Below are 18,508 nucleotides of genomic sequence, written 5' to 3'. Positions count from 1 at the left end.
CTGATTTGCTTAAACTTCAACGATTACCTTTGACTATTTGCTGAGTTTTTACTCGTTGGGATACTGGATCATTAAACTGCAACAATAGAAATAGAAATTTAAAGAAAAAGAAATATATAAAAAAAAATTTAAATATTTTAATTTACTTAATAAGAAAATTATTTTTTTTAAATTGTATTTAACATCTCACTGTTGCACACACGTATCTAATATAAAATTTAACATTCTATGTATTAAAACAGATTTTTAAAAATATTTAAAAATTTAAATGGGTACAAGTAAAATTGCTTTTAAATATAAGTCTGCTAATGATAGTTTTACAATACATCTGAGAACACTGCATATAAGTATGTTGTAATTAATCTAAAATGCATGATACTGACATAAAATTAATGACGTATGACGTATGAATATGTCAGTATTAAGTAGAGTTATTCTATATTCTTTGCAAAATGTGATGTGCTTAATACATTTCTTACTTAACATGTAAAAATACTACAATGTAGATGCATAAATAATTGAAAGATATATCATTTGTTTATAACTGTAAGTAACAAAATAAAAATGAACAATGCAGACGAGCACACCTGGTAAGGCTTCGACTACGCCAGCGAGTCCTGCAAAGGAACCGCCTCCACGGGACGAACCACCTCTGGAACCGGTGAATGGTATAGTTCAACCACCGGTTGTTCCACCACCAAATCGTCCAGGACGTATCACGAACCAGTTGCAATTTTTGCAAAAGGGTGTTTTGAAGCCAGTATGGAAGCATCAATTTGCCTGGCCTTTCCAACAACCTGTCGATGCGAAGAAACTGAATCTACCAGTATGTTAAAATTATATCTCTCGAATATTACAGTGTTATAAATTATTGTTAATTATTTACTTGCAAAATAAAAAGTTTTTGATTTAGTTTAGTTATAAATTATCACAATATACATCAATTTTTAAAATACTTTTTTATGAGGATTTACAATAATTTTGTTATCATGCAGATAAGTGCTAAACACATTTTTATTAATTTAAAAGGATTACCACAAAATTATCAAAAAACCAATGGATTTGGGCACAATCAAAAAGCGGTTGGAGAATTCATATTACTGGAGTGGGAAAGAATGTATTCAGGACTTCAATACTATGTTCACCAACTGTTATGTCTACAACAAGCCAGGAGAGGATGTTGTAGTTATGGCACAGGCTCTCGAAAAATTATTTCTTACAAAGGTATTTCTTATCATGGTAACATTTCTATATTATTATTGTCTGTTAAATGAGAACATTAATATTAATAAAGAAATTGGAGAGGAAACTACATATATACAAATAAAATATTCAAATAATGAATATTGGACTCCCGAAAATAAAGATCAGGAATGGCTATGGGAGTCAGACGCGGTTATCAGTGCGTAAAAAAACGTTAAGCGATTTATTCAATCAAGTATATATTCAAACGTTACGGCTCCGGATTGAGCCATCTTCAGTGAAGTATAAAAAAAAAAGTTATAGAGTATGTAACGAGTCTTCCGAAAAAATACAACATTATATGCAGAGATGAAATCAACGAACTTGTCAAAAAGCGGACACGAAAATTCTAACGTCAATATCGTCATGTCACGTTCACAATAACCAACCGTGACAAATAAAATATGAAAACGTAAAGGGTCGCCAATATAAACATTTAAAAACTAAAAGCGATGGTACCTCCTAACACAGTACATACACAACAATCAGCATGGTTTACAATTTGTTTAGTATAGATACATAAGCGTGGTGAAGAAAATCTGTATCCATTTGTAAATTCAGATTGTTCTTCTGTAACTTAATATGCCCCATTTCCGAAACTAGTCTTTTCGAAAGGAATCTCTCTTTGTCTTAGTATCTCAACATTCTCCCAATCGAATTCATGGTCGAAATTAATTCTATGATCCGTGATAACGGATTGAGTTGTAGTGTTTCTCCGAATGTGGTTCAGCAAATTGTAAATCATGCTGATTGTTGTGTATGTACTGTGTTAGGAGGTACCACCGCTTTTAGTTTTTGAATGTTTATATTGGCGACTATTTATACGTTTTCATATTTTATTAGTCACGGTTCGTTATTGTGAACGTGACATGACGATATTGACGTTAGCATTTTCGTATCCGCCTTTTGACAAGTTCGTTGATTTCATCTCTGCATGTAATGTTGTATTTTTTCGGAAGACTCGTTATATACTCTATAACTTTTTTTTTATTATATACTTTACTGAAGATAGCTCAATCTGGAGCCGAAACGTTTGAATATATACTTGATTAAATAAAATAGTGTTTTATTAGACAAAACAGTAGTATAATGATTTTTTTAGGTTGCACAAATGCCGAAAGAAGAGATGGAGTTAGATCCACCTGTCCCGAAAGGGCCCAAGGGCAAGAAAGCTGGAAGAGTTGGTGGACCAGGAGTAGGTGGAGTAGCGGGAGGTACAGGAGCAGGTAGAGGACGACCGTCTTCGGGTGCAGCCGCTGTTACTTCCAGTGTACCAAATAGTTTAACACCTTCTGCTACGTCGGCTGGAACAACAGGCGTTATACCCATGCCGCCTCTTGGTACTCAGGCACCAGCCTCGGTACCTGGAAGCACGAATACAACCACCATCGCTCCACCCTCAAGTATGGGCGTTACACCGATGGCTACTCACAACTCTCTGCCTCAGCAAGTTGTCCCTCCAACCACGGGTTACCATGCGCAGCCAGCGATGGATCCTCAAACAGCTTCTGCTGTGCCTCCACCTCCACAAGTCCCCACAACACCCACTGTAATGCCTCCGTCACAACCTGCCAAACTCAAAAAGGGAGTTAAAAGAAAAGCTGATACTACGACTCCTACCGCAAATGCATTTGACCCATTGTATGCACCTATGGATTCCAAGAATGCCAAAATACCTACGAGAAGGGAATCTGGCAGGCAAATTAAGAAGGTGAGTGAAATATACATGAGTATATTTTATTATATTTTGTGTTCGAATGAAAAGCATTAAAGAGATATGTTGTTTAAAATATCTCTAAAATGTGATATGACATAATGATTATTGCGTCTAATTATTTAATTTTAAGTTTTGAATACGTATACATTTCATCAAAAATTTAAGGTTTTCACGCTTACATAAAAAATAAGATTGATATATGATAAATATATAAAAACACGATATAAATTAATGAAACTTTATTATTGATATATCTTTTTAAACGTGAGAAGTACATATTATTTTACATGATCATAATACATGATAAACATCCTTGTTCCTCGCATCTACAATCATATAATTTCTTTAATTATGTTAATCATACCCACGGTCTTACATATGTATGTAAGACCGTGATCATACCGATCGGCGATTAATAAAATAAATATGACATCATGGACGACAATTTAAACAATTCATATCATGGCTGTTTCAGCCAACAAGACAAGCGGAAGACGGCTTAGTGCCATACCATCAGGCCAATATGCCTCTGATGGGGGCAATGGCCCAACAGGTACATTTATTACTATTCATTCATAATATCCTTTATTTCATTTGTGTTGTCTCATGTATCAAGCGATAATTATCAGGCTTATATTAAATGGCACAATTTATATATTTTATGGCATGTTTTATAATGAAAATCTTTTACTGTAATACAAATTATAAGATTACCTATACCATGTTTTTTTTTTTTTTTTTTTAATTTTTTAAATATGTATATCTTGTACATTTCAAAAATAAGCTAAAAGGTTGACATAATTATCTATCTAGGAAACTTTTTACTTTTAAAGAAAATAAATTATAGTTTAGTATGTCAAATTTGCTTATTACATATTTTTTCTTATTTTTTAGCCTCCGCATACTGGTGTCAAAGGAAAAGAAAAATTGTCTGAAGCGCTGAAGTCTTGCAATGATATTTTGAAGGAACTATTCGCTAAAAAACATTCGGTAATTGTGATATATTCTTTTCATCTTTGACAGCTAATATAATATTACAAACAGTATAGTACTGGATCGTGTAATTTAATCTTTTCTTTTTTTCTATAAATAATGTACAGCCCTATGCTTGGCCTTTTTACAAACCTGTTGATGCAGAACTTCTAGGCCTTCATGACTATCATGAGATTATCAAAAAACCTATGGATCTTGGTACAGTAAAGGTATGTATGTTTGATTTGTGAATATCATTACACACGCACGCATATACTATATTAAACTAAAATATATACTATACTATACTACACTATACTAAAATTATAAGAATTATAAATTATTAACACAAATTTTATATTGTTAAATTTTTTTATAACTAGAGATAGATTCAAATATTTTTATATAAAATCTTTCCTTACAGACGAAAATGGATAATCGTCAGTATAAAACGGCGCACGAATTTGCAACTGATGTACGACTCATATTTACTAATTGTTATAAATATAATCCTCCAGATCATGACGTTGTTTCAATGGCTAGAAAACTTCAAGATATATTTGAAATGAGGTTGGTAGTCAAAATTTTCTAAAATCTGAAATTTGAATATATGATAGAATCATAATATAATTATGTAATTGAACACATGTTTAGATATGCTAAAGTTCCGGATGAACCGATGGGTAGTGGTATGGTGGCTATGAAAGGAAGCAGCAGTGGTAGTGGTAGTAGTTCTGGAGGAGATAGTTCTTCCGAAAGTGATGATTCGGTTGAGGAACGTACTCAGAAATTACTTGAATTACAGCAAGAGGTATGATTTGTTCAAAATAAAATGACTATTTTTTAAATTTAAAAAGAAATTACTTTGTTGTTCGCGATCGAACCTAGAACCGTCGGTCAATCAATACCGCGAATTAAATTAATCATGAATTCGAATTAGCTCTGTCAAATTCTGCCTTCCTGGTTTGCTAGTTGTTTAAATTCAATGTAAGAATAGATACATTTGCGGAAATATCAGTATATTTTTCGGTGAACTAGGAGGGCAGAAAAACAAAGCTCAGTTTTTGCCTATCCCGACTCTCCCTTTTGTCTCGGGGACTCGGCGTGCGAGGCATATACGCCTGGGACAAAGCGAGCGAGCGGTGTTTCCACACAGCTGATCAGCTGCCGGCCTCGAGATCGGCGACAATCGTTAAATACGAATTTGTCGGAGTATCGATAGCTGATTGACTCGTCTGAATTTTCGGCTCGTTACCGGGAGTCCGGCGGGTTCGCGAATCTTCGACAGTCGTGGGAATAAAACTCCGGACCTCCGCGCGCGAGCCTCGCATTCGACCAAAGTATTTCGGCGAACGTACATCGAGAAAGTAAAGTTATTCCAATTTCCGTGGCTCGCGGTTTTCGTGTACTCGCTTTTGTTGGGCGTAAGCTATCTGTCCGCGGCTCGCAGTAAAGACTAAATATTGTAACTATTGTACATAAAATAGAATGATAGATACTTAAACACAGACTCGAGTTTATCACCGATTATCCCGCCTAATCTCTTTCCTCGCTTTTCCTCCGAGATCTCTAACGCGCTCGCACACACTTTGTAGATAAACGCAATTAAAAATATAATTTATATTATTTTATTTATAGCTGAAAGCTATGCAAGAGCAAATGAGGAAATTAGTGGAGGAGAGCGGTAAGAAGAAAAATAAAAAGAAGAAGCCAGATAAGCCAAGATCGAAGCCAATGAGCAATAAGAATAGCAGTCTTGTTCCCAGTCATACTGGTGCCATGAAAGAACTTATGAAACCGAGTGGTGGCATTCCCAATGTGTCAGACAGTGTTGGTGCTAGTATAGCCAGTGTTGCGATGGGTGCAGGCGACTTGAAAATGCCTAGTGGCATAGCTAGCGATCTTCACCATCAAGCTACAGCAGTAGGACCTAACAAGACCCATGCTGCAGGAGGAAGCTTAGGACATCATTTGCCAACAACAGCGAATGCTAAGCCAAAAGGTAAGGGCCGGGGACCCGGAAAAGCTGCCACGACTGCGAATACCGCAACCAAAAGGCCGAAGGCTAACAGCAGATCTACTGGGAACAAGAAGAAAAATACTGGCAATCAACCACCTCCGATCACGTTTGATTCGGAAGATGAAGATAATGCTAAACCAATGTCTTACGATGAGAAGAGGCAGCTCAGCTTGGATATTAATAAACTACCAGGTATATGTTGAATTAAAATTCTAATTTATATTAGTAATAAAAGGTTGAATAATAGAAAGATTATATAACAAGAGAAATTATACAGTACATATAAATCTATATGAAAATCTTTCAGATAGAAATTATTTATTAGTAGACAATCAGACTAGTAGACTAGCTACAATATTACAATAAATAGTGTAAAATAGTTATTCTCCAAATGTTTGCAAAATGATTATTGTTATTATGTGATGTTTGATATTTGATTTCGAACTTTTTTTACTGTTCACATATAATTCTATCTATGGAATATTCATTCTAAATTGTTTCGTATGTTTGTAATTATAAATGCGAAGAACAAAAACTACTAAAAGTGTATATCAGTTTATTTTAGTTAATTAATTCTTTAATTCGTTATTTAATTTTTTTTTGCTTTTATCTTTAGGTGATAAATTAGGTCGTGTTGTACACATAATACAGTCTCGAGAGCCTTCACTGAGGGATTCAAACCCAGATGAAATCGAAATTGATTTTGAGACACTGAAGCCATCGACGCTTAGAGAACTGGAAAGCTATGTTGCTATGCATCATGCCTCAAAAAGAAGCCACGTAAGCTTTACTATGAACGTAATTTTATTTTGTGTTTATAAAATTTAACTGCCACTTTCCCAATAGCAATATATTGTCATGCATGTATGATTGAATTACACATAATGTGTATTTCAATTATAATATTATTAAGTTATATTAAAATTCTAATATTTCTAAAAAGATAACATCTTATATATACAAAATTATACTTTTAACATATATTTTTTATCTTTAATAAAAGTAAATGTATTTTTTATTTTTTAAACACACTAGTAAGTTTAGTTTTAAATTTGCTCAATGTTGACAATATTATTATACAATTTATACAGATGTACGCGCGTATACACACACATACTTATGACAATAAATTTCTTACATATTTATATATTATTTTATCATGTGTTTTAACAGACAAGAAAGTTAGTGGTAAGTCCAAGGATGAACAAATGGCAGAAAAGAAACAAGAATTGGAAAAGAGATTACAAGATGTAACGGGGCAGTTAGGCAATGTCAAGAAAACTGCCAAAAAAGGTTAGCATCTGATTAATTTATTTTATAGAGTTTTGTATTTTCTAATTGTATCAAGGGATATATACTCATGTGTATGAAATTAGAGTATAACAAAATTGTATGCACTTTTTACAGAAGACAGTAGTAAGTCGGTCGATGTAGTTGGAACTGGTGGTGCCAGTGGACCTTCGCGATTGTCAGCATCAAGCAGTAGTAGCAGCGATAGTGACTCCAGCAGTAGTTCGCTTTTTTCAACGAGCACTGATTCAAGCAACAGTGAAGCAGGTTATATATAAGTGCAACTGTTGTTACTATTAGACTCTTACTTGAGAACAAAGAACTATACTTGTAATTAAGTGGTTGTCACAAAAATATGAATGATTTCTTCGGTGAGATTCAAAATTATGGGGTTATGTATGACTATCTGTTTTAATATATATATACATATATATGTGTATATTATAGTTTAATATATATGTATATATACAAACAGGTATACAAGTATACTTTTGGGGAAATAGCGTATTCCGTATTTTCGAGTTATTTGCAAAAAAATTTGTTACTTCCTAATGGATGCACTATGAAGCACAGATTTTCATACTCACGTTTACGCCCAAATTTTAAGACAATACATTTTTACAAACACACAAAATACAAATATGGTTTAGATTGTTAACGCGCTCTTTCTTATCGCTAAGTATAACAGGGTTATCTGTGAAGCAGAGGTATTTCTACATTTAAAAAAAACCTTGCTTTCTCTGCGTGTCTTTTATCTCTTTTTTTGTGTGTTATTAATTATAAATGACATTATCGATTTAGAACGATAAAAAAAATTTTATTAACAAAAATAATGACAAAGTCGTAGACGTGAAGTTCATAGTTGTGTAAAAACAGCTCACCATTTCATGTGGCACTTAATTCTGTATATTATATAAAACAATATAATAATATTCTTATATTAACCATATAATTTCTTAATGAGATACAGTACCAGTGAAAATATAATAATTGTTACATATAAATATCATTATGATTAAATTTCAATTAACAGGGTTAAAAGTTATGATGAAACATTTAACTTTATGTTAATATTTTTTATATTATGAATAAAATAACTTAAATTTATTTATTATTTAATTTATAAGTCAAATTAGTAAATTTGAAGAAATACAATAATTCAATATTTTAAATTACGTTAATTTTTTTATTTTTTATTATTTAAAATTATGTATGAGTTGCACACTTTATAACACGTAATCAATAATTCTTAATTTGTTCCACGTATCTTATTTCTATTATTATGCTACAGTTTGATAATCTTTATTTGAGAAACGTTAATGCCTCATGATTTGGTGGTAGATTTAAGAGCTTCAGAGAATATTTATGAATTCTGTGCCTAACCAGTTTTTTATTGGCAAATGAAACAATCGAAAAACGCCGATATATAATAATACAATAATGTATGATTAATATTTGCTATGCAAGACGGAAGTTACAAACTAGATGTAAACATTTTTTTTAAATGGAGTTCAACGCAAATACCTTCTTAAGCTGCTGAATCGTGCTTATTAATTATGTATTTATTAGGACGGCGTTATTCATGTAGCTTAAATGCTGCGTTATATTAATGCAAGTATGCATGTGGTGTCAAGTTTCATCTTGTAAACGAGCTATTGAACAAGATTTACCATGTCTACGTAATTTTGTACATTTTTCGCTGTACAAGTGTCGCAGATGTGTCGCGATCGTGTACAAGAATCGAAACTTGATACGCGATTAAAGAATTTTTATTTAATTTACGAGACATATGCAATGGTAAGAACAAAGGTGAGCTAGTGGAGTGCAGACTGTGTTTAGAGGATACCATGCCAGCTTGTTTCACGAATTATATTATTCATTCTGAACAATATGATTATTTTCTCTTGTCCTATTGGTGTTGACAGTACATTCTGTTGCTCGAAAGTCAAGTATAGTTTGTTACTCAAGGTTACTGAATTTTTCACTGCAGTTCCGCCTTTGGGTTCGTAAGAAAGTCATTGCTTCTAAGGTTAGTAAAATGTCTGGAAAGATCTCATTCTGCAATCAGCGACATTGCACTCAATCAAAGTGTATTGCTGCCGTGACTGTAGTGTCGAATATTAGTACCTTGTAATAAGTTACACAACTATTTTACCGTAGCTTTCCCCGATAATTATACTGCCCCCATATAATCCGAAAATAATACAATTTATTAATTCTTGCAAACTCGTTATTTATTTTCATTAAATGATAAACAGAACATTACTTGTATCACTGTGTTTTCGAATCATTAAGTTTGTTTTTCTCGCATTGATTCATTCATGCCGTATCATTTCTCAAAATCTAAAACAGTGATACTAACATGCGTCACGAACTAAAAAGTGGGTATATAGTACGCAATATTATCAATATATTGACGTGAGAAGTGTGTTTATGCTCCTAAACGGTCACACATTCCCGCACATTTTAAACTATGCGAACTTTAATGACATCGGTCGAAGTAAAGAATAATATAAAGAGATAAATTAGACAGTGATCATAGCGATACACACGGGAGAAATTGCAGACAATGTGTATTGGTGGCTAGATTTGCAAATCAGTGCATTTTAAGATTAGCATAGTTACGCGTTGCATTTTACTAGTAAGCTACGCTTTTGTGAGTAAGCTTTTGTCTCCGCAAAAAAATTCTAACAAGATTCTTCTGAACATGAAGAATCTCAATCCTAGTTACCTCAGATTACTATTTCCATTTCAAGCTTAGCTTATCATAGCCAAATATGTGCTTCCTTTAAAAAGTCAATTATTAAAATGTTTCATCTCTTGCAAGCCGAATCTGATAACAATGTTACATTGCTTGTGTGAGACAAGCGGAAACTCGTACAAATCTTCCTTATTGTTTTACTCTGAATGCATAGATTCGAATAAAGTAATTATTGTGAATCTCCAACAGAGTATACTGATGCGGAGTACATTTATATCTGAATTCTAATTGACTTGTTTTTTCGTAAAATTAATGACTGAGCATATATAATATATATATATATATGCATATATACATATACAAAGCATTTAAGTTAATGTGTAAAGAAGTAGAAGGTAAGAGAGATCGAGAAACGACAGAGACAGAAAGGGATCATAAGATTGATCACACACGAAGAAAGCAAGTGGAAAGGGAGAAGAATAGGAAGGGAAACAAGTTAAGGAGATGGTCTAATATATATACATATATGTGTATATATATATACACAAGGCGCCCTAGCCTCCAAACACATTGTTTGCACTCCGCTAAGCTTTGCTAATCGTCGTTTCATCCTATTTACCACTAGTTCTTCATCGGTAACCATTGTCAGTTTTCTCATCGCTCAAATGATTAAAAGGAAAGTTGGAAATATTGTCTTCTTGCTATTGAAATTGATATCATTATTCCAATGACGATTACGAATTGGTGTGGTTTTACATGCCTTAATATATGAAGTAGTAATTATTCCTGTTAAGCATACACTTCGTTTCTCGTCGCAATAGAATTTTACATGTGTTGTAAATACCACGAATTTTCAAGGAACAAATATCGTTATATAATTTTCGAAATAACATTACTTTTAACTCGCGCGTGTCTTATCAAAACGGTTTTTTTTTATAGAAAATCTTTTATACGAATTTAAACAAGATTAATTTTAATGATATTTTGTTTTTATATTTCTATATGTAAATGTCTGCTCCAGAATGTTTTTTTTTTGTTGAGATATCGTGTAAATTTAGTTTTTACGTGTAGCAAGATGTATACATAAGAATTTATTGTGAACGTAACCGATAATGACGCTCTAAGATGCTCCAAGTAGCAATCCTTGTAATTGAACATGTCATAATATGAGCATTAAGGATAATCGAATTTGCACTCGAGTACAATTAAATAGTATCATGAATCATGCACTCAGAGCAACGTACTTACTGCTCCGACAAAATAAGAGAAGGAGATAAGAGCGGGCGATTAATTACTACGATAACTCGATACAAACAAGCCGTAATTGGTCGGAAAAAAAGTGTTCGTCGATATATAAGAAAAATTTATTGATATGGAAACTATAAGCATTTACAAGTAGGTGCGAAAAATGTCGGGCAGGTTAATATTATCATTTTTTGTTTCCCAAGATACTGAAAGTGACTAGAGAAATCCGAAGAATTAGCTAGATTATGAGAGAACAAATTTTGACGGCGCGGCGGCGTGTGTGCTGAATTAGATGGATACTACACATCTATTAAGATACATTCAGCATTAGCTTATAACGCGAGGTATAATAGGGCATTTTATAAATGATATTCATATTGCCTTCCAAAATTTTTGTAGCAACTATTCTATATGCAAGCACGCATCTAAAAAAAAAAAATTATTTTTTCGTGTCTTCATCCAGACTGGAACGTCATTCTTCCTGCTACGAATTATTCCTGCTTGCGTTATACGCAAGAACAGATTTAAGGATTTTAAATATTTTGTTCATAGAAGATAACACCACACCTTTTATTTAATTTCGCCAATTATCTTCCTCTCCAGAGTCGTATGTAAGCGTTCCGTCTGTTTTTTTTTCTGTTTGCGTATCGCGAGTTTAATAGTAACGATAAACACGGTCGTACGTGTTTTGTACATAGTGAAAACTAATATATCATAAAATATTAATAAATAGTTGTAAGTTATACTTATGGAGGAAAAAACGACATACACGACGCGCGAAACTTTTCTAAGTGCATACACAAAGTTAAAGAGTGAAATAGACATTAATTCTTCAAGAGTCGCGGTTGGCTCATATGTGGTGGTCCAGTTAACTATATTATATAAATTAAGATACGCTGGTACTCCTCCTCGTTGTTTCGTTACTTTTATTTGTCGTCGAATGGGTTTAGCAAGGTTGTCGATTCACATTCCATCGATAAATTTCAGTGCTGTGATTTCACGATTGTTGCGATCACGAATTGTTTGAGAGCACACATCAGACAAAGATAATATTGTCTTATAATATACCACAGTTTTCCATGTATCTACCATCGTCGCTGATTTATGTAGTACACACGGTAAACATCGAGCAGGAGTCTCTTGCCACCGATCTCAGTGTTGCGCTAACTACGACTTTAACATTTAAACAATTTGTAAGAGTTTGTCGCTCTTGTATCATTCATTTTTAAGTTGAGCCTGTATTGTACCATTTATGTGACTTTTATTTACACATTACTCCTATTATTATATAATATTACATTAATTATATTATATTATATGGAAAAAGAAGTAAAAGAAAGACGGCAGTTTGATGATTTTTGTAGTCAATGTTTTATAATCGTCATTTCCGCCACCGTAACGATTATTATTACTGTTATTATAATAAATCATGAGTATCGATACACTAAAACGACGAGAGTAGGCGCGTGCTCTCGCATGCATATATGCAGAGACATATATGTATGTGTGACAGTTTCGCGATACGTATGCATGTATGTGTGGGCGTGCGTGCGTGCGATATGTATGTATGTACGTGTATACATACATATGTATATATATGCACGCGTAAATATTCATAAATGAATTGAATATAACTAACTTTACGTAGAATGGAGAGAAAGAATTGTTCTGCGTATTAAAATTTTTTAATATAAAAGAATCATTAAGATGAAAGTCCACAAAAAAAGGAGCATACAATTGAGATATTTAAATTAACATTGTTGTACACAGTGATACAATTATAATATAAGCATATGAATAAAATCTATTAGAAAATATACGTACGAAGTTGTTTGATTTTTGTTTCTGACGTATCTTCGCATTTTACTTAGCGTTTTGCGACACTCAATAGCTGGTATCCTCTGCACACTGCATTTCGCTAATTCTCCATCGACCTGTGTCTCTTGATGTGACAGAACAATGATTGACTGCACGTAACTCATCACTACTAGAACACATTACATTGAATTTCAGGAAACTCTTCGAATCGTCCACATAGAAAAAAAGCAAAGAAGAATCCACCAAGTTCAGGACATTCTGCAACGACTGCTACCGTAGCATCGGTAAGATAATTACTTGTAATAAGTCAACGTGGAAATTATACATATATACTTATTCTTCATATTACATCATGAGATAAGGTTATAAGCATTTTCTAGATAATACACATTTTCTTATGTGTTTCTTGATATTTTTGTAAGTACTAATTTCGAATTTAGAAGTTATTTAAAAGAATAGTGTAAATTATGTTGCAAGTACACAATATCATGTTTATAACAATGCTTGTCTTAATGTGACACATAATTTTCACAGGTGAATATTGATTGAAAGATAATATATTCTTTATATATAGGCACCTACATTAAATCATAGTGGAGCTCTTTTAATGAATAATCAGCCATCGATGAATTCTACGGGACCAATAACAAAACCGCCTGTTACTCAAGCAAGCAATATTTCTTCAGAATCAGGTATTGTATCAATCATGAAATAACTATAATATCGATTAGCAATTTTCGCGTTGGGGATACTGTTAGAGGGATATTGTTGAATACAATATAATCTGAAAATTAAAATCTTTTTCTCGGCACTTTTACATGTTTATACTTATGTTTTTATTTATATAGACATCATAACTTTGTAACTGTAATTTTAAATTAATTAATTTTTTTTATTATTTTATTATATCCGTGATTTTTCTAACAGATGCATTGCTATAACTACTAATTTACAAATTATTTAGTTTAATGAATTACAAATAATTTGTGGATACATTTTTTATTAGCAGTCTTTAATGATATATAAATTACTAGGAAGAAAGACATATGTTATTGCAAAAAAGATGCTATAACATATGCGATTAAATATCAAATTAATAGACTATGAGACGTAAGTGCAAAAATTCTTTTAGGGGGCAATAATAATCAACAGCCTGTCGCAGTGGCTGCTGTTACAACAGGGCAAAGTATACCTGTCGCGAGTCACGCGTCTATGCCAGCCCAACCGTCACGACCTACAGCTCTGGCTACGGCCGCTCCTGTAAAAAAACCAACACCAACACCACCACCACCACCACCACCAACAACATCTAACCCATCAACTCCGTCGGTCTCTGTACCAACTCCACCGCCCAGCGTCACACCTACAAATACAAATTCTATGACAGCTTCGCCAGCTATATCTCAACAACCACCGCAGCAGCCACCAACATCCATTAGTTCCTTTCCAAATGCAAATACATCCGTATCCACAGACGGAACAAATTTAAATCAACAGTCTGATCTTTTACAGCCATACAATACTTTAGGTATCTATAATTAGATACAATTATTGGTATTGTTTATAAATGCGAGAAAATAACGCCTAAAATAATATTTTATTATATGAAAAGCAAGTACAAAGTAACTATATTATATATATGTATTTTATACAGCTTCGGTGCCTACTACACAGTCCTCCTTGGATCAAACACTTGCAATCAAGAAGGAGCCGTCATTTATTCAAACACAATCTACTTTAGAACAAGCGCTCGGTGTCAAGAAAGAATCTTCATTTATCCAAACGTCTCATACGACGAATAATACTAATAACACCAATCTCAATTTACTATCGGACGTAAAACCTGTGAATATGATGCCAACGAGTATGGCTTCTAATCTGAATTTGGGCAATATCAACATGACAAATTTAAATATGAATTTACCGCAAGGACTGGCGGCACATATGTCTATGCACAATCAATTAGAAAATATGATTAATACTACTGCGCCGTTGACTAATATACAGAATTCGCATAACGTTACAATGTCGCAGCAGCATTCCAACGGGTTTCCAAATACAAAACGCGGAAATTCACCGCCCAATATGCTGAATAATAACGGCATTCCAGGATTAATCATGGGAATAAACGTTGGAGGCATGAGTTCGATATTTGATCCTCTTCCTATAACACCGCCGATGCAAATTTCTCAGATTTCTATAAAGAAAGAAGAGAAGCCCATAGCAATTACTCAACCTCTACCGCAAAAGCCTATGGATGGTTCGTGCAATACATTTATATACTCGTAGCATGCTTTTTTCTAAATTTGCTTTTTCTAAAGTGCTTATTCATTTTTTTAATACTAGTAAATTTATAGTTATTACTCATGCAACTCAAGAAATAATTAAAAAATATATATTAGTACAGCTATTAATAGAATAAAAATGTATTTTACAAAAAATAAGGTGTACATAATATATGGTATATATTAATTAGTTTAATGCTAAAACAACTTAATTAATTATCTTAATAATTTTACATAATTTTTTTGCTTGATACATTCAATCTTTTATTGCAATCTAATCTTTATCAATTAACATTACCTATGTCGTTTTTCGGATTCTGGATATAGAATTATTCTTTTGTCGTCTTTATTAACGCTTGAAGTAACAATGCTGCTTTAAAGTCTATTTACACATATCCATGAAGTATTAGTGCCGTATCTGCTCAGTTCCATTTTCCATCAGTATCAGTGCTGATAAATATCGTCTCTTTGTTTTTGGATGGACGTGTTCACACACGTCCGGTGCAGTATCGCAATCGTTCAATCTTAGTTCAGTATCCGTACAGTGACATTGTAAATTATATATTTCCTTTTTTATGGACGCGTTACGGCGGTCAGTAAGTCGTAGATTTGGATGAAAATGGAATATCATGTTTATTGCATAATTTTATGGTGAAATTACGATTAATGTAATATTTTATTGTCCGTAAGCTGAGTTATCTCAAAAATCACTTAATTCAAACTGACCAAATTGTATGGATATATGAATAACCATCACTGATGCGTCACAGATGTCACTGATATGGTACTGACACGTCACGGATACGTGAAAATAGACCCTTATACGTGTCTTAAAGATGTATGTCGCTGTAGTTATATGTAGTATAATTTTGTTTTCTTGATTAAACAGTGTAGAGCTAATTTCAGAAATTATTCATGAACAACATGGTATTATTGGGACAAAAAAAGCGTAAAAATCCCAATTTTGTCCCATTTTTGTACTTGATATTGTTTAAATAAATCATTGAAAAATTGAAAAAAATATATAAACAGAAAATCTTAAAAAACCGTAATTACAATTCTCGATGTCATAGAAGTGTACCATAAAAATTTCATTCATTTTTACCGTACATGAGCAGAGATACATATTATGATATTTACATGGGAAGTATATCTATAGAATCTAAGGAAATATACAATTTCTGTAACTTTTAAAGCAAATATCTCAGAAACAAGTCGGACAATCGATCGCAAATTTAACACAGGTTTTTAGGATATATAAGTGCACAATCTCTGTAAATTTCAGCTTTATCCCTTTATTTTGACATAAGCGACATACATCTTTAACTACGTGTCTAACTGCTGTACTCTAACCGCTTACTAACCAGATATAATACTATTGCTCTAGCAGGAGCTTTTTTTACAGAAATAAACACTCTAGGAATGCCATCGATGGGTAATCATGCCAATACTCAATTGATGCCTGAAAAGAAAATGACCCCACCTGACTCGAAGAATCCTGCTGCAAATTTTGCGTCAGCCTTTAAAAATAAGGTACAAATAATTTCCTAAATATTTTATGACGGTTACATCGTCACAACGCTAATTGTCAGATTTCGCACGTAGACGCTCACATTCGAACATGCATACATCGAGACTTTCATACAAACATTGTAGACACAAAACATACGGATCGACTAGCACAGAGACACCTTGATCGGGTAAATAACAATAAATCGGTCAACGCTTTAATTTCTTTAATTTCTCTTAATTTTTATATTACATTTTTTTATGCGACTCGATGCTATTCATATCGTAATTGGTAGCGACCGATGCCTGAATGGTCACGCTATAAGTAGGAAAATCAGTCGGTGGACTACATTGATTATTAAATGCGAGAAGGTTCTTTTCGATAATGTTTGAAATTTTTGAGATTTTCCAAAGTCACATTGTTCCGAATAAAGAACCGATTTCGCGCAGTCAGCTCTACACGACGGAGATTCAACCGACAGATTTCGAGACGAACGGACGTTCGGACGTGAGCAACGTACATAACGTGTTAAATAAATCGGGTTAAGCCTTAGAAGATCAAACGAGCTTTCTTTCTCATCACTTCTCTATCCTCGTTTTTCACTCAAATTTAAATCTAACTACACATTTAAAGAGTGTAAATTAATTTTTTTAACACATTATCTTTTATGTGTTTTATATATTTTTTTATATGTATATATATATTTTATATATACCATGAAAGTAAAATAATTTTGGTTGTGTTAAAATTTGACATACTTTTGATTAAAGACTGTAGAGCAGAACGTAAAGAATGCATCATCATGGTCTTCCCTGGCTCAAGCTTCGAGTCCTCAATCGGCAGCTGCAGGAAGTAGTATGAAAAGTGCAGCGCGAGACTCATTCCAGGCATTCAAGAAACAAGCTAAAGAAAAACAGGATAGGGTTAGTTAACTCTGCAAAAATAATTCTGTATGTTATATAATACACATCCAGCTATATTATAATAATATTTCTCTATTAATATTCGTAAAACAGCAAAGAGCACTAATGGAGCAACAAGAGATGCGCAGACAGCAGAAAGAACAAGCGGAACGAGAGAGATTGCGGCAGGAGAATGAAAGAAGACGGGAACGAGAAGAAGAAGATGCTCTGGACAAAGTTAGGAAAAATATTGGAGATCAACAAGGCAATGTCATGACTACCACAACAAGAGCGGAAGAAGTAAAAGCCATTACTGACACAGATAGCAGTAGTCCGAGTCATTCGTCCAGTCAGGACAAGTCCGCCTCAGAAAGGGAACGTCTAAGGCTACGGGAGCAAGAACGCCGACGACGAGAAGCGGTGAGTACTTGATATTTTCGTATTTCGTATTCATGAAATTTAAATTTGTTGTAACTTTTCGATAAATAATAATAGGAAAAGTCTAATACAGAATATTATTAGTAAATGAAAATAAACAACGTTAGGAATCCGTGCGACAATTATAACGTGTGAAAAAGCTTCTTAATCATACATTTAATCGTATATTAAAAAAATTATGTTTTTATTGCACGATCTGAATATAAATTGTGCGTGTGATATACATAGTATTTAATAATCGAATTTTTGACTTAATAATATACTATTTAGCATCTTAATTGTTGCAGTACGTATATGCTACATAAAGCTGACAATATATTATCAAAATAAACAATTAAAATATAATAAAAAATAAATAAAGTTTATAT

General features: G+C 33.0%; 1 protein-coding gene across 1 annotated transcript in view; it reads left to right on the top strand.

The window, feature by feature from the left end:
- LOC143900813 (homeotic protein female sterile) overlaps window positions 1–18,508 on the top strand; it is a 30,610-nt gene that overhangs the window by 8,263 nt on the left and 3,839 nt on the right. The window contains 20 exon segments of the mRNA XM_077412543.1: window positions 578–826; window positions 1,030–1,224; window positions 2,345–2,953; window positions 3,435–3,512; window positions 3,854–3,949; window positions 4,060–4,161; window positions 4,356–4,501; window positions 4,586–4,742; window positions 5,570–6,143; window positions 6,568–6,704; window positions 6,707–6,731; window positions 7,125–7,244; window positions 7,359–7,508; window positions 13,201–13,289; window positions 13,580–13,697; window positions 14,138–14,533; window positions 14,660–15,265; window positions 16,696–16,823; window positions 17,571–17,723; window positions 17,817–18,122. Of these exon segments, the coding sequence (XP_077268669.1) occupies window positions 578–826; window positions 1,030–1,224; window positions 2,345–2,953; window positions 3,435–3,512; window positions 3,854–3,949; window positions 4,060–4,161; window positions 4,356–4,501; window positions 4,586–4,742; window positions 5,570–6,143; window positions 6,568–6,704; window positions 6,707–6,731; window positions 7,125–7,244; window positions 7,359–7,508; window positions 13,201–13,289; window positions 13,580–13,697; window positions 14,138–14,533; window positions 14,660–15,265; window positions 16,696–16,823; window positions 17,571–17,723; window positions 17,817–18,122 (4,434 nt within the window).

Source organism: Temnothorax americanus, unplaced genomic scaffold, assembly GCF_048541705.1.
Source record: "Temnothorax americanus isolate GAGA-0224 unplaced genomic scaffold, ASM4854170v1 Scaffold30, whole genome shotgun sequence".
In the NCBI taxonomy this organism is placed as follows: domain Eukaryota; kingdom Metazoa; phylum Arthropoda; class Insecta; order Hymenoptera; family Formicidae; genus Temnothorax; species Temnothorax americanus.
Note: the sequence above shows the minus strand (reverse complement) of the source record. Positions and strands in the feature narration are given on the sequence as shown.